The sequence below is a fragment of the Aethalodelphis obliquidens genome, unplaced genomic scaffold (assembly GCF_003676395.1).
Source record: "Aethalodelphis obliquidens isolate GAN/ISIS:26980383/991018 unplaced genomic scaffold, ASM367639v1 scaffold2, whole genome shotgun sequence".
Classification (NCBI taxonomy): Eukaryota; Metazoa; Chordata; class Mammalia; order Artiodactyla; family Delphinidae; genus Aethalodelphis; species Aethalodelphis obliquidens.
In genome coordinates this window covers 66,260,889-66,278,881 of record NW_020837946.1, presented here as the reverse complement: position 1 = coordinate 66,278,881, position 17,993 = coordinate 66,260,889, and the positions used below count along the sequence as shown (strand labels likewise).

The window sequence follows — 17,993 nt, the reverse complement described above, 5'->3', positions numbered from 1 at the left end:
CACCAATTTACAAAGATGGCTTCAAGCCCACAGCCTCAACTATTTATAGTTGAAAACTCATTCAGCAACACTGAGATTAACAATGGAGCAATCTTGCTTACCTTCCTCTTCAATGTAATCCTTCCAGTTAAATGTGCTCATTGTTACATTAACAAATGTCCCATTTGAATTCATTGTGCCATTAAAGAAGGAGGTGGTGTTGGTTTCAAAAGCAGAATTGCTTGGGGGCCATTGCAAACATTTATTCCGCAGGTTGCCCATGAACAGCTGCAGACCAATTAGAGCAAACACGCTCAGACAGAACACAGTCAAGATCATGACGTCAGAAAGCTTCTTCACAGACTGGATCAGGGCACCCACGATGGTCTTTAAACCTGAGGAGAGAGAAGGATAGGTCAGCTGAGGAAGAGTGTCATAAGCCACAATGTCTTCTTAATAGTCATACACATTCTCTTTCCCCACAAACAATTGTTTGTCTCTTTAGACATCAAAGCTTTATGGACAGCCAGATGGTTTGGGAAATGGATGAAGAGCAGATTTTATTTATGATCAGTGTGCTTTCTGGAGGTTTAAAATAAAGGTGTAAATATCTAGGCAGGAGGTTTTCTTAATGTGTGGTTTTATGTGCTGCCACGAACATGTGAAGGCAAACTTGCAGTTGTTTTACACTTCAGATTTTGTGTTTCATGAGGCTGTTTCTCTCCAACCATTTTTTAATATTAGCTTCCAAGTAGCAATGATTTAGAGGAGGAAAGAATTTTAAAATAATAAAAATCCCATGCCATGTACATGCCGTTCAATAATAATCTTTGCTCCTTTATAAGAGGAGATCCACTTTCAAAATAGATCCACGGTAAATGGTAAAATCTAAATCAGTTAGTAAAGCCATGGTAGCAAAGCTTTTTTAGAATGTAAGAAAAAGAAAACATTGCATCATAAATGCAAAAAAAAGTGGGTGAGAAAGAGAGCAAAACCAGTATTTTTTATAGACACCTCATGCAATTCTCTGTTAAACTCAAAGGCTGACTTTATAAATAAACATGCAATTTCATTTGGCATTCTTGAAGATGACAAACAATAAGCAACAAGGCTAATGTTATAAGTGTAATTTCAACCTCAATATTATTACAGTGTATTTAAAGTCAGCCTCGGTGTTTAAGCTAGCTCTCACCTGGAATGACTGAAATTGTTTTCAGTGCTCGGAGAACTCTGAATGTTCTCAACGCTGAGACATTGCCCAGGTCCACAAACTCTGTCACATATCTGTAATAGGGAGTTCACACACAAACACAATAACACAAAAGAAAAGTTGGAGATATAAGGGGCCTACCATCTTACACCAGTTTCTTCTTACCTGGGATTACAGAAATAGTTTTCAGAGCTCTCAAGACTCTGAAAGTTCGAAGGGCTGAAACATTGCCTAGGCTTACAAATTCTGTTACATACCTGTAGAATTAAATCAGAGTTACTGATAGTTTTGGAAAAGTTTATACTAAATAAAGAATGAAAAGTGGTTTGGTTTGGCATATAGAGCCCCTTGAGTTTTATGGAAATGCTATAGACTTCAGGGTGCCATGTGCTAACAGCTGCCTTTACGGAATAAAATATTGCTGCTTTATTTCAATGCAGTTTTCACTAATATGAACAAGTTTGTTTACAAAACTAATCGAAGTACAGTTGGTGGTATTAAATTATAGTCAATGAATAACTTCACTTTGATGAAGTAGAAGGCTATATGGCATGAATGTAATTCCATTTATTGCTCATTTACCAGATATATTTACCTTGCAATATATATTCTAATATGTATTCTCAAAATATATGAGGCATATAGTTAATTTGGCTTATAAGCAAACTCTACTTTAAAAATATGTCACAACTACCTTATTTATGCTGCAACTATTTTCATTCCTTTGAGCGTAACATGTTTTCAAAAATACTCACGCCATCACAATGACACTGAAATCCAGCCAGTTCCATGGATCACGAAGGAATGTAAAATCTTCTAAGCAAAACCCTCTTGCCAAGATTTTTATAAGTGACTCAAAGGTATAGATTCCAGTGAATGTGTACCTAGGAAAAGCATCCAAACAAAAATTAACTGCTTCGTTTGAACTGTTAAAATATAGCAAATCCTATCCTTTTGTGGTTTTTCACTTCACTAAGACCTTGTTCCTTATTTCCACTTACAAAAAAACCCTGCTAGTTTAATCTTATGAGCTTGAGTAAAGGGTTAAACTGAAGAGATAATATCTTCCACAAAGAATCTGATCTTGTTTAAATATTTAGGTTTTAGAATAATAGTTTCATGTGTTTTATGGATATTTATCAAGCTTGATGTGCTAGAGCAGCACTGTCCAAATGAAATATAATACAAGCTACATATGTAGTTTTAAAATTTCTAGTAACCAAATAAAAAAGTAAGAAGGAATGAGTAAACTTAGTTTGCATATTATATTTTATTTAAACCAATATATCTAAAATGTTATCCTTTCAACAATTAAGACTAGCCAAATTTCAAGTTTCAATAGCTGCATGTGGCTTATTGGACATTATAGCTCTAGAGATAACATTTCTTGGATTTGTTTATTTATAATAAAATATTTCACTCAGATTTCTTAATGATTAAAATAATTTGGGGGGATATTTTACATGTCTAATCTAGAAAATGTACTTCCCCCTTTTTTTTTTTTTTTTTGCGGTACGCGGGCCTCTCACTGTTGTGGCCTCTCCCATTGCGGAGCACAGGCTCTGGACACGCAGGCTCAGTGGCCATGGCTCACGGGCCCGGCGGACCGGGGCACAAACCCGTGTCCCCTTCATCAGCAGGAAGACTCTCAACCACTGTGCCACCAGGGAAGCCCTACTTCCCCTTTTTATCCTTAAGATTCAGGCATAAAGTTATAAATCTGCTTTTCTCTCTCTCTCTCTCTCTTTCTCTCTCTCTCTCTCTCTCTATATATATATATATACACACACACACATATATTCACCAAATATATATATATATATATGTATATATACATATTCATTAAAAAACTTTCAGTGCATTAGTATTTTCTGTGTGTGTGTTTACACAATTACCAAAATTACCAAAATTCAGGGATACCAAAATTCCTGAATCTAACCTCTCATCAGTTACTATGCAATTGGGCCAAATAATTTAAACATACTCAAATTCAAGTTTCAGCCTCCAAAATGGTGAAAGACTTTTCCATTTGTTGTTTGGTAGTGAATTTCTAGCCCTCTCTCCTTTGAGTGTTGACAATACAAGTTATTTCTGTTTCTTCCAGAAATAGTTGGGAAAGAGTACTTGTTTTTCAACAGTGGATTCTTTTTAAAAGTACAATCTAAGTTTGTTCTTCAGATTACTCCTCTCAAGCCACAAAGATTTAATTTACTTTCATTAAAATTCATTATCTTTTCTAGCCTACTAGTATTTTATATGTGAAAAAAGTTAGGAGAGTTATTTTCGCTTTTTTTTTTTTCTGTAGAAATTTCTGTCTTATGAGGGAACAAAGAAATCAAAGGAAAATGTATGCAGAAATCTTCACGTCTAGTTTTCCTAAGTCTTCCTTTTTTAAACAATTCAATTAATTTCATGAGGAGTAAGTATAACTGCTATCTTTACTTATTATGAAGTAGCTGACTTTATTAGGAAGACATAATTTACAATGCCAAGCTTATGGTTACTTGTGTTTTGGTTTGGATCTTTGTGTATTACATATAATCACCGTGACACTTCTGTTTGGAGAGTTACCTGGCATTGCAAAAGGCATGAGACAGCTCCCATGTATGTTCTGTTTATCCTATTAATGGTTAGTGCCCTGTGGTTTATGCTTAAGCAATTCTAAGTTATCTGCAGACTAGAAACAAGATTAAAGTCCCTGCTCCTATTCCTGTTTTGGAAAAGGAAGAAAATTTGTGGGGACATTTGGAGTGTATGGTGAGTGTGATAGCTATCCAAGGAAGAGAGGTCTTAGAACTTAACGTTTGAGACAGCTTTGCACAGAATGGGTGTTCAGATGTACCTATTAGCAAACTAGATTGAACAGGTCAGTGAGAATCAAGGGGATTTTGATTTTTCTTGGCTGTACCCCCACTAGGCTCTTAATCATATTGTTGATTCTGTCCATTTTACAAGGTGTTTTATTTTCCCCTGTAATTTTGATGTCCATAGAAGTGCCTTGCCTTACATAACAACCTTCACTATGCAATATGGTCCTCAGGCCTTCTGAGTATGCTACCTCTTTGTACAGGGGTGGTTTCTGCTATCAGTGACTTCTATTTTCATGTCGGGACTGACTTCTCTTTGCATTGGACTCTGTTTTTTGGTGTGGTTTTTTGTTTGTTTGTTTCTTTGTTTTGTTTTGTTTTTTGGCTGTAACCACTAATATTTTGCTTGTTTTCCTGCTGCCTTGCTGTCAACTGACTAGAGATAATTGATCAGAAACCTGTGCAAAGTTTCCCAACTAAACCGTGTAAGTCAAAAGCTTTTGTAAAGCTAAGACTTTTCATAATGGATATAGTCATCTCTAAAAATGACTTTAAAAAGAGAAAACTGCATATTCAAATAATAATATTTAAGTGTCCCCTTTACCTGTCTCTCTTCTTTTTAAATATCTTTATTGGAGTATAATTGCTTTACAATGGTATGTTAGTTTCTGCTTTATAACAAAGTGAATCAGCTATACATATACATATATCCCCATATCTCCTCCCTCTTGCGTCTCCCTTCCACCCTCCCTATCCCACCCCTCTAGGTGGTCACAAAGCAGTTCTATATTTCCTTTTTACAGGACACACCTGTGGTGTTTTAGCACACATCCTCTGTCTAAATAAACTATGTGTCGAAATGTAACTAAACATCAAAGTAACTTAAATACCTAAATGTATTTTTCCTAAATGCAGTGATAAAACATATAACTGAAATGCCTAATATAGTAATATAGAGCTAAACACCTAAATCTATTTTATCAGAATATAACAATAATGGTAATATACTAGAATAAAATAATTTTATTTATGAAATTATTCAAATGGTAATTATATTTTATCTAAAGTGCATAACTGTGATTCAGTCTTAACTTCTATGCTAAATGATTGTTTAGTTTACCACCTAGTATATACAATTAATAACCTTTCTTAAACAAATACTGTCCTTTGTCAGAAGAAATACCTACCTCATAGGAGAAAAAGTCCCCTAAGAACTTCCTCTATTTTTTTCATATTATGGAAATAACTTTTTCTTAAAAGTGTTTAGCCTGACTTCAAAAAAGTGGAAACCATGAGTCAGACCATAACTATAAGGAGATTGCTAGAGAATTTGAGTGTGTATTTCTCATTCCAAGAAATTATTTCTACTTACTCTACATTCTTTGTCCAGTCTGGAGGATTACTCAGGGTCATAAATACACAGTTGGTCAAAATAGTGCACATGATAAGCATGCTGAATAAAGTAGATCATAGTTAAGGAATAAATGCTAGTACAATGTCATGGCCACTTAAAAATGATCCAGTACAAAAAAAAAAAATCAACACAAGTTACCTGTAAAATTAACCTTACTTATTTCTTTTAAAACAATGGCAAAAACAGTAAGAAACTTCAAAGTCTGTCATATACTCTTGGTCCATTCTTTTTTATTTTACATCATTTTCTCACAAAACTGAATTCAATAGAAAGAGATCTCTATTTGAAGCAAATGTGAATTTTGCATTTCAGTGAGTTGTGTGAAACTGCACTGCAGGGGAAATGACCATTCTTTAGTAAGTTTATAGTATAAGTCTAAAAGTTATACTTCAGGTATCGTTTACAATTTCTACTGACAGAAAAAAGGTTAATGAGTGCAATGTAATACACTTGAGAATGTACAGCCCCATATATTTGAGGATTACACTGCTTGAGAATTCCACTGTAATTAGAAACTCTAGCAGTCTTATAGTGATGTAACTTGTTCCTTTAGCGTTTACAATGTAAGAATAAAGAGAGAGACAATTTTTTGCTAAAGAGCTAGTATTATTTTCTAACTTTCTATTTTCACTTGAGAGTGTGGGAACTTTGACCACCTAGCTATCTTCCTGTATCTAGTCCACACTATACCTAAACAAACACTGTTTTTAAACCTTCCTAAGAATTAGATATGGTAATTTCCCTTAGGATCTCAATCCAGACTTCACTCTAAGGAAGTTTATGATTACATATTTTGAGGTAAATCTTTTATTTTAAAACGTAAATACTTTACAGTATCAAACCATAGAATGGGAGAATTCAAATGCATTTCAAAAGGTTATCAGTCCTATTTCCCCTGTCTCTAGGTTAACCCTGTCTCTATTGTCTCTCTTTTAGTTTTTATGTTAGCCTGTTTTGAATCTGTATAAGATGCCATTCTTGAACACTGCATCTGAAGATCACCTTTCTATTTTATTATCATGTGTTGAGAATTTTCTTGAAATCCACCCCTATTATGTCATTTTACATATACATTTTGACTATCACTGTAAGTAGTTTTAAGTTCAATGAGTTTTAAATATATATTATCAATCAGATACATAGGCACATAGTAGTTTAAAAAATATTTACTAAAGGAAGGAAAGAGGGAAGAAAGGAAGGAAAGAGGGAAGAAAGGAAGGAAAGAGGGAAGAAAGGAAGGAAGGAAGGAGGGAGGCAGGAAGGGAGAGAGGACAGGCCCAGGAGATGAAAATACAGAACGAATTAAGGCACAAAAGTTTGAACATTTGGTAATATAGATAATAATACTAAGCACCATAGACTATGTTTCTTTAGTCGTGGTTATATATGGTCTAATTGAGGTTAATAAAAAGTTTGAAGTAGATTTGCTGTTATTCGTACTACACAATGTGTCTCATTTACACATTCACTATCATGGTAGCGTTTTTACTTCTAGAATCATAATAGTCATTCTACAATAATCTTGTTATAAATAGCAGAAAATCATGAGTAAAACAGATTAAACAACAATGTTACCATTAATCCCAAAGAAATTTTATATATATATTTTAAAAAGAATGACATTTTTTGTAAAATCAACTACTAGAAACAGCATTTAGACAATTCACATGAAAAGGATATGAATGTACCAAAATCTTAATAGCAATTTTCCTAACAGGGTTTAGCGGAGTTAAAATATACAAGGCAGAGGTGGCACTGAATCGGAAAATTGCCTTCCCTTTATTCAACACTATAAAAGTCTGAAAAAGAAAATATGAGAAAAAAATCACTAGATTAGACATGTGGCTTATTTGAAGAGCTTATACACATAAAAAAACTTTTTACCTGATTTGTTTGAACTTGTTTAAGCCAGTTTGTATATCATAACTATAAACATGTTAGATGTTTCTCCCTTAAATTAACATATAGCTACAAATAAAGATATGATATACTATTATCTAATCTGTCTCTCAGGTATCAACTTCCTGATACAAATTGATGATCCTACACAAAATTTTTACCAAGATGTAAGGTAACTTTATGGACTCTACGTCTATCTAAGCCTTAGATAGACTGTCTCCAGTTTTGGTAACTTTTGTCTCCAGTTTTGGTAACTTTTCAGATTATTCTGTACATACTGCTATTAAAATAATCTTTTATAAATATTTTAATTGCATCAAGTCTTTTAACTCCAAAGTTTATGAAGGCTATTTTCCCTCTGGTAGTTGTCCTACTTTAAAATGTTCAAACAGGCTGAATAAACTGTTTTTGCTCATTCTATAGATCTGCTGGTAATACTGAGAAGGAACAGCTGCATTAAGAGTTAGGCTGAACTACATCATTTCAAAGGGCATTCCCTGAAACCTATAATCTTCAATTTACCATTTAAGCTGTACTACCCAGTGATTACCTAGTAGGTCTCTCTAGGATCATCTTTTATTTTTTTCCCACCAAAGCATCTCTGTTCCAGCCAATTCAATTCACTTGCCAGTTCCACTCACTGTCAACTTCTCCCTCTGATTCTGAAAATGAGTGTCATAGAATCCTAGAGGAGGGAGGCACCTGAAAGGTCATGTAATGCAAACTTCCTCCTGTTTCAGGTCCATAACAGACCTGACAATAAGGTCCCACCTACAATGACCCACTATTATATCAAAGGTTCTTAGTCCTGTCCACATGTTAGAATTTCCTGGGGTGATTTTAAAATCGCCAGTATATGGGATCCACGCGAGAACAATTGAATCAATTTCTGGAGGATGGGCGCAAACAATGGTATGTTAAAAAATTTCCTCACGTGATTCTAATATGCAGCCAAGGATTGAAAATTCCTACTCTCTGGGAATGTCCTCAGCTATCAAGATCATCTCCTCCACCATGTCTTTCCAGATAAATCACACTGCCTTCTGATCACTCCCTAATTGTTTCCCTTTTCCAGTAAGTCTTAGTACATTAATATACGCACATTGGCATGTTGCTTGTAATTAGAGTCAAGTAGCAATTTACATGTAGAGTTCATTCCACTGAGGACTAACTTAGAAGTTGTTATAAATCATTGAACATAAAGAGCCTGTTCACTACTTTTTCTCCATTTTTTCCACAGTATTTAATAGCCTGGTTTGCAAATAAACACTTGTTTTAAATAAATGTGGGTTTATCTTTAAGATGCCATTTACCTTTAAGACATCTATTCTATATAACCAGTTACTTAATAATATGTTTTTATCCTTTAAATAAGGGCTATATCCCATACATTCATGTTCACTGACAACATGCTCTGTTTGAATAGATATATTGTGAGTATAATATTTATATTTTATAAATATAAAATATTTATATTGTAAGTATAAAGGGTAGAGAAAACAACTTCTCTGCACATTGGCCTTTCGTATTCAAGACCATGGACCTCACCAACCATTTTCCATGAACTGTACTCTATAAATTTGAACAATTCTATGACAAGGGCAAATAAACTGTTCTTTACTAGCACTGAGATTATCCACAAGGGACAGTGGACATTGGGAAGAGTGCCCTTGAAGCACAAATGCATTAAAGGATTTTTTGAATTCACAGGGTTAAATCATGTAATATTATAGCCAAACAATCTAGATCCATTTAAACATTCAATGACAGCAGTAACATGTAAAGTTTACCATAGTTTAAGGTGCATTTACTCATGCTTTTTTGAAACAATATCCCTGAAAAAACCACTTGTAACATTGAGAGGATTTTATTTTGAAAAAATCTCCAAAAATAGAGTGAACAGGAATGAACTGTCCCTTAAAACATGGAATCCTCTTCTCTTCCCACAAGATTGGCCTTTGTAGTACTAATGGGATTAAAAACGACATGCCAAGGGCATCTTCGGTGAATTTACTGATTCTGGAAAAAGCAGACCTTAAGAACACAATACCAGTTTATTTCTGGAGAACAGCCCCTAACACAAAGAAAACTCTGAGTTCTGAGAAATTAAGAATAAAACGTTAATGTCCTGTATAGTGAAAAAATTTCAAGAAAGGCATTTGAAATTTGGGGCTCTTATGTTATTGAGAGATATATCTAAACTGAAAATTGACAGAATGACACGTAAATAGAAGAGAGAGAAATAGTGTCAATTCCAAAATCAGTCCTCTAAGAAATGATAAGTATTGATGTGACTTAAAAAAATAGTACTACTTATTGCTACTAAGATGATGAATGTTATATCCGGAAGTATGTTAAACTGGTTATTGTCTACTCTGGAATGCTGCCTGCTTCTTTTTTCCAGGTAAATGCACATTTTACAGGTTCACTAAAATTTTTACTACTTGAGGCAAGAATAAGTTCTCTGAGTAGAACCGCATACATCAGAGAATTCAAAATTATAAAACCAATTTTTAAAAAAACTTTCTTTTCTTATATTAATAAACACCATATATAGTTTTGCTTAGTGGTTAAGAGCTCTGGTTCTGGAGCCTGACTGCCTGGGTTCGAATCCTAATCCACCACTTATGGAATGTGACTTTGGTCAAGTTACTTAACCTCTCTGGGCTTCACCTTCCCATCTATAAAATGAGGTTAACATAGTACCTGCCTCACTGGTTCTTTGAATATTAAATAAGTTATACCAGTTAAAGCACTCAAACAGTGCCTGACAAAGTATGAGCATAACAAATGTTAGCTATTATTATTACTGTCACTATTCTTAAGTTTTATCTGTTCAATTTGAATGCCATTAAAATACACTGTGATGTTGCTCATATGATTAAATTAGGTATGTAAACTGTATCATTAACTGATGGAAGCAAAGTTACATAATGCTTTACAATTTTAAAATGCCTTTCTCCTGCATTATTTCATATAATTAACAAGCTCTATACCGTATTTTAAATTCCAGAACTTCTCCATTAACTTCCTATATTAGCTCCTTCTATCCTAAGAACCACAAACTACCTTTTTCTTCAATAGCACCTCAATCTTTATCTTTATGGACACTTCATAAAGGAAAGCTGTGCAGACAACAGTAAACAGTCTAGATGTCTCTCAAGATGGGTCATGGCCATTATGAATAAATCAGGGTTCAAGTCTTGCTGTCAGACAGGAAGGCAATAAAAACTGACTTTGTCAGCACACAGAGAATAATTCTGTTTCTCAGCAGCAAACTCACATTAACCAAGCTTTAAAGCCTGATACAAAATCAGAATGCCAATCTACTTATATACAACCAGTTATATCACTGTCACATGGGCTGAAATAATTGCCATAGCACAACCAGCACATTCTTTTCTTTAAGCAGATCTATGAGAGGACAAATTATAAGATATTCTTTGCTGAGGGTGGAGTCCAAATAAGCTGACTTAGTTAAATAAAACATATGTTTGATGACATCTTGATTAGGTAGTACAGTGTAGCCCCTTTACAATGAAGTGACTTTCTGGGAGGAATATGCTTTCAGGGCTACTACTAAAGATCTGTCTCCCTGGGAAAATGCTAATGTTTGTCTCTACTATTCTCCTTTTTCCACCTTAATTTTACCAGTTCCCTTTCTTAAGGACACTTCCTTTCTTTAAGTAGCAAATACTTTTAATCATGTCAGAGTATCAGTCATGCCCCTGTCTCTTGAAGGTATCTTTGCAAATATATAGTTTGAATCAATAATTTTCAGAGGAGAATTTTCTTCTAGTTTCTTGGGGAATGCCTCACTAGCATCATCATGTGTTATAATACAGTAACTAAATTTCAAAATTTTCTTTATCAATTCTATGGTAAAGTACTGGAATAAATTATTTTTAGAACTATATGAATATTTATTATCTGCCACCTTTCATGAAGCTAGTTTAAAAGGAAGAAGAAAGGACCTGTTTATTTAACTTTGTTCTGTAACTTTAAATAAAACATTTTAAAGCTCGCTACTCGAAGCATGGCCCATGTACTAGCAGCATGAGTCTCACTCGAGGGCTTGTTAGAAACGCAGGATCCGTGACCCCACCCCAGATCGATGGAATCAGAATCTGTATTTTAACAAGATCCTCTGGTGATGTGTATGTACATGTAAGTTTGAGAAGCAGTCCTTTAGAGCAATAGGGCTAGTTCCATGTCTGAATGGTTGTCAGTTCCTTTAACCATTTTTGATCTTATAAATTGTATGCTGCTTAAAGAATGCAATTTCTTTCGCCATTCCTTATAAAAGGGCTGGCTTTGGCTAGTAAAAGTGCTCAATATCTCCTTTAATCTGTAAGCGAGTGGCTCATGGTGATATTAATTTATCTTTAGTTTCTACATGGGCCTGTTTTTATGCTTGTGAACGTGAAATATAAATTGTGGTTGTAAGATGTCAAAATACCCAATTAGAAAGCATAAAATCTATCATCCGTTTTTTATATTTCCTATAAAATACTGTACAGCTGGTTTAACATCAAAAACTAGCTAATTCTGACAGAATTATGTGATTATTATAGTATTAGCAAGGCACAGTCATAGCTGTTGATTTAAATCATATATGGATGGAAAAATGAGGTTTTGGGGGGGTTGCCTTCTGTTCTTGACATTTTTTTCTTGGAGTGATTTTTTAACAATATGTAAGTGTTATAGAATCTAGCCTGTGACAAATTAAGGTTAAGAGAAGCTCCCAATCATATTCCAGGTTAGTGGACCAAAAACATGTATCCTTGGGTGAACATGCTTCTCACTGTATATCTTCCTATAGGAGGATGCTAAGTAAAAGCTTATTTATTGCTCTCTAGAACACAAATCTATTGTGAAGAAACCTCAAGCCAAATAAGAACTAAAAAATAGTTATATGTACCCCATAACTCTTCTTTCACATAGCTACTGTTCTGTTGTCTACCGTGTGCTTAAATATGTCGGCAATAACAGATATTTTGCTTTGTTGATGTCAGTTTTAAGTTTGACAGTATCAGTTACTATGAAATTGTACAAATTGTTCATCTCTTTATATCTCTTCACTGTGGCCAGATCTTGACTTCATTTCTTATAAATGTTTCTGCTTATTATATTGTGCTTAAAAATAAGTGGAAATAAAAAGTATAAAACCTTTAACAGTAGAAAAATTATGGTGTGGTATATATATGAGCCCCAGCAAAGTATATTAAAGTTGAGTTAAATTAAAGATGTATTGGAAGGATAAAATCAACACTCACTTTCTTATTGATATAGTACGGGTCCAGGTCCTCCAGTGGCTCTGACACCATCCCTGGAGGGATGTCTCCGTAAATAAATGGAAGGTTCTTTCCAGCTTCCAAGTCACTGTTTGGCTTTGGTTTGTTCTCGTCATCGTTGTTTTGTTCTCTCTTGGGTTTCTTGGCTTTCTCTTCTGCAGCACGTTTTTCGATAGCAGCAAGAGATTCTCTAGTAAAAAGGCGGAAGCTTTCAGGTCCTGGGGGTACCGGAAGTGCCTGTGCCATCTTTTCATCCTGCACATTTAATTACGTTTAGCTTCTTGCATAAGAATATCCTACAATTTTTAAAAAATGCATGAGAGATAGGAAACCAAATGAACGAGAGGGATTAAGAAAATCAACCAAGATGTCATTTAGTGTTTCTTCTAGTAATTTTTTTTAAGTATAAACTTTAAGTAGTGCTTTTCATGCTGCACTACAAATTTTAACTTAGAAGCATCATTCAGTCTAATTTTCAATACACCAACTTTATATGTCCTTCAGAAGTCTGTTCTGATACCTTTGCACCAAAGTATAGTATATGTTTGGTAAAGAGTAATGCCAAGAATGCTTGTCAATAAAATTACTCAAGGACCCATTATTTCTCTCATTCCTCCTTTTATCACATCTTACTAACTTTCCAAAGAAAGAAATCCTGGTGACAATGCAGTGGTATATCCCTGACTCATAAAATCTCAGGATAGGAAAAGAAGTTTTGCCTAACCCAGCCACTGTTCTGATTATCAGCATCATTGACCACTGGTTGTCCAGACAAGGTCTGACTGTCAGCAGGGACAGAGAAGTCAAAACTGTTTCCGTTTAGCTTTTCACCTTGGATCTTTCTGAGGTATCTTCTGAAGCAATGCAGAATATATTTACTTCCTTTCCCAGTCTGCTGCTCTTTAAGTATTCCAAGACAATTTTCATCTTTTTCCTGAATCTTCCATTCGGTGTAGTGTGGTAAAAGCATGGACTATGGAGCTAGACTTCTTCTGTTCTAAACCCTGGCTCTGCCACTGATGAGCTGCATGACTTTAAAAATGTAACCTCTCGGTGCTTCAGTCTTCATCTATAAAATGGGGATAACATGAAAACTGACCTCCCAGGTTATTGTAAGGAATAAATGAATTAATTTACATTAAATGTTTAGACTATTTTCTGGAATTAGCAAGCACTGTACTAGTGTCAACTATCATAATCTAATTATCTTCAGTTCCTCCAGCCATTTCCTCTGTTGTGGTTTCAAGCATCCTCACAATTCAAGCCACTCTTCTTTAAATAAGGTCTTAACTTGCTGGAACTACAACTGACTGTGGAGGTTCAGGAATGGGCTGGGAATTGCAGAGTACAGGGGCACCTTCATTCATGCCTACCACCTGGCTGGGAGAGGAATGGAGGTAAGGCAGACATGTGGAGTGGACATGTTCAATTTCCCAGGGAAGGGAAAACATTCTATCTGCTGGAAATGTGACAGAGCTGTCAAAAATACAGGAAATCAGCTACATAAATTTTGAAACATAAGTTAACAGTTATATTATTTTGCACTGTGCCAAGAATCTCATTATAAAAATCAAGATAGAAAATAGAAAAAATAACAAAAATACAATGAGTACACCAGTCATCTTGTAGAATGATCTACAACCTTGGCATCAAAATAATCATCCAAGTCATCTGTGACATTTTCCCTATCTGTAACCACCCACCCGTCTCTGCCCTTATTCTAGTCTCCATGGTAGTTTATCCCTAAATGGCCTTCTAATTCTTGGTAGTTGATTGCATGGATATACTGACCTTCCAGAGAAGCAGAAACTCTAGATCTTATAGTAACATAAGAAAAATGATATAAGTTATTATATGTTTTTTGAGTGTATATCTGAGTTACTGGTTCCCTGGTCTGTTCCAGTAACAAAACATATTTTAATACCTGTGTCTTTTCATAGAATTCATACTCATAATATGACATTGTTATTATATTTCCTGCTATTATGAAGGTATATTCTAGATAAGTTATAAATTATCAGACTTGTCAAAAAATTGTGCCATTTTTGCTACTAGTTCTGAAAATGAACTTCTGATTTGTGGTGGGACAAGGCTCTTTTTTTATACTCCATCAACCGGTATATAAATCAGAAGGTTTGGGAACAGTTATTCTGTTTTACTTAAAAATCAATCAATCATCTATTTTGTGCCTTCTAAATTCATGGTAGACAGCACAAAGTAGAATTAATAGTTTCAGCCATTTTATGTCATTTCAATGGTGACATAGTCACTCCAAACTCTAGGCTGCTGTGGAATAATCACAGCTTTTATACTTTTCAGTGTGGAAAGAGTTTGTGCTTAACTGCAAACCTTAAATACCCAGGGATGTGTAATCCACCTGTGTCTCATCACCTGTCATGAATTAAATGGATAAGGTTCTTCCCCATTGCTAAATGAAAATGACACAGCATGAGAAAACTTTCTTTAAAAATTTCTGTGGAACGTGGTTGCTTTCTTAAGGGAGAAGAAAGGTTACTTTTGTATTTGAGCATTTAGTTGCACTGATTTTGGTTTCTTTACTGACAATGGAATGAAAACCATGCAGCAATTGGTATCAGAGATCTAGATTAGTATTGAGTCTGTTACTGTTTGTCATTTAACCTTCCTCAACCTCAGTGTCATCGAAGTACCTTATCATGTATGAGGCAACACTTTGCCATAAAGAAATAATTATACTTATTTAATTGGAGTCTCCTGGTTCCTAAGTTTTAAAATGAAATTAGTTTAAACATGTAGAAATCTTTCAGTAATCTTTACAGATGACTGATTTCTCTGGGATGACATGGAACAAGGAACCATCACAAATCATGGAAATTTATTTAAAAATAAATAATCCTTTACCTTCTTGTTCACTTATCAAGGGCTAGAATAAAAAATTTGAGTCTTGGTCAAAAGGAAGTAAAGAAGTCTCTGAAATTCCCATGCTGCTGTCTCTAAATCCTGAGAAGACAGGCCAGTTCTAGACTCTCAGATTTTTGTCTGCAAGGGGAACTAGGGTTTGTTCAATATTTGGATAGGCTGAGACATTAAAGATTATAGTGAACATCTACAGCATTGCTGTTTAGAAACCTCTCATAGTTCTTTGGCAGTTCTATTTTAATTTTTTTCCTCTTCTTTCTTGTTCTTTGTGAGCTTATTATACAGAGCTCTTACATAATTTTATATTCCTATTAGGGCCAGACTTTAGAAAATTAATTCCTACTGATGCCTTGGTGTGGAATATATATTATTAATGAATATATGTGCATTATAATTTATTAAAACACATCAAATTTAACATACCAGATTTTCTCCAGAACTGTCCTTGCAAGGACAAAAAAGATAAAAGACTGAGGAGATGATCTCTTTGATTAAAAACTAAAGTGTTTTTGTGTGTTAATGTGTGTGAGTAAAACAAATACATCCTTCTGTTAATCAAGAAAGACTGTGGTTCAAAATATCCTATTGTAGGGGTGGACGACAGAATGTCAAGCCTGGAAGGAACCTTAGGATCATTTATTTAGGATATATTAATTGAGGGACTACTATGTATCAACACTGTGCTTGGACTAGGTACCCATAGTCCCTGCCCTTAAGGAACTGACAGTCCATTGAGAGAGACAGATTTCTATACTAATAATTATAATGCAATTATATGTAACTGCTTATTGTCTGAGGTCCATAAAAGGGAGCAATTTATTCTGCCCAGAGAGGTATGGTTCAGGCAAGTTTTCCTGAAGAAGTGATATTGGGGTGGGTTTTGTAGACAGGTTGGGATTTGACCAACTAGTTGTTGTGGTGGTAGTTGGGGGAGGGTTGGTAGGAAGACATATCAGTAGAGACCTACTTGGTAGGCAGGGAGGCAGCATGTATATGGACCCAGAAATAACAGAGAGCATGGATTGTTTGGGAGGAACTATAAGCAGTTCATTATGGGTGGAGACCAACCTGCCCAAAAGGGAGTGGAAAGAGAAAGGAATGGAAATTTAGGCAGGATATAGATCACCAAAGGCCTCATTCAGCACACTAAGGTCAGCTGTGGGTGGGGAGTGGCATGATCATTTGGAAGGTTGGAAAGATGGTGGCGGTATGAAAGGCAGACAGATAGGGAGTGATCCGAGAGCAATGGTTTTCACACATTTTGGTTTCAGGATTCCTTAATACTCCTAAAATTATAGAAGACCTCAAAGAGCTTTTGTTTAAGGGGAGGCTTATCTATCCATGTTTACTGTATTAAGAATTAAAATAGAAAATTAAAAAACATGCTTTAATTAACTTAATAACAAGCCCTTGTATGTTTACATATAAAACAGATTTTTAATGAAAATAACTTATTATCCCAAAGGAAAAGAATTGAGTAGAAGAATGAACTTGTTTTACATTTGGGCAAATCCCTTTCCTGTCTGGCTTAATGAAATACACCGAGATTCTCACATCCTCTTCAGGGTTCCATCTGTTGAGATTTGTTGTTTTGATTCAAGTACAAGATGAAAATCCTCCCGGGACTTCCCTGGTGGCACAGTGGTTAAGAATCCGCCTGCCAAACCTGGGCTTCCAGTGGTTTGGTTTTTGTTATTTTGTAATTTTGTTCTTGTTTTTCTTCTACTGTTCAGCTCTGTTTCAGATAATTGCAGTTGATACATTTCTTTGTTCTTTAAATCTTAGATTGAGAACTATTTAAATATTTCTTGCTAGAAAATGGGAATTCAAAATCAAGAACAATCTTGAAGTTAAGAATTTGATATTTTAAACTGTTACCTTTATGTTGTATTCAGCTAAATGCAGTTATTCTTTTTTTTAAAATTTTTATTCTTTTTTAAAAACAGATTTTTAAATTAATTAATTTATTTATTTATTGGCTGCGTTGGGTCTTCCGTTGCTGTGTACGGGCTTTCTCTAGTTGCAGCGAGTGGGGGCTACTCTTCGTTATGGTGTGAGGGCTTCTCATTGCGGTGGCTTCTCTTGTTGCGGAGCACAGGCTCTAGGTGCACAGGCTTCAGTAGTTGTGGCATACGGGCTTCCATAGTTGTGGCTTGAGGGCTGTAGAGCACAGGCTCAGTAGTTGTGGCACATGGGTTTAGTTGCTCCACAGCATGTAGGATCTTCCCGGACCATGGCTCAGACCCATGTCCTCTGCATTGGCAGGTGGATCCTTAACCATTGCACCACCAGGGAAGCCCAATGCAGTTATTCTTAAGAGCTCATATATACAAAGCAAAAAGTTGCAGAGTATAAAATTAAGTTCATGGCATTTTAGAAATTACCTGGAGTATTGACTCCCACTGCTTGTTTCTATGATAAATAAAACTCAAGAAACACACACACACACACACACACACACACACAAAGAATCCGCCTGCCAATGCAGGGGA

The 17,993-nt window shown here is 35.0% G+C and overlaps 1 protein-coding gene across 7 annotated transcripts in view; it reads right to left on the bottom strand.

The window, feature by feature from the left end:
• Window positions 1-17,993, bottom strand: part of SCN3A (sodium voltage-gated channel alpha subunit 3) — a 111,592-nt gene that overhangs the window by 69,467 nt on the left and 24,132 nt on the right. For 5 of the 7 annotated variants that reach the window (XM_027129404.1, XM_027129425.1, XM_027129434.1 and 2 more), the window contains exons 3-8: window positions 12,586-12,899; window positions 7,091-7,209; window positions 5,369-5,458; window positions 1,945-2,073; window positions 1,172-1,263; window positions 102-374 (exon numbers count right to left, since the gene is read on the bottom strand). In XM_027129404.1, the coding sequence (XP_026985205.1) occupies window positions 102-374; window positions 1,172-1,263; window positions 1,945-2,073; window positions 5,369-5,458; window positions 7,091-7,209; window positions 12,586-12,849 (967 nt within the window). In that variant the 5' untranslated portion in view covers window positions 12,850-12,899. Of the gene's footprint in view, window positions 1-101; window positions 375-1,171; window positions 1,264-1,354; window positions 1,447-1,944; window positions 2,074-5,368; window positions 5,459-7,090; window positions 7,210-12,585; window positions 12,900-17,993 lie in introns of all 7 variants that reach the window. The other 2 variants (XM_027129419.1, XM_027129452.1) reach the window with 1 other exon arrangement.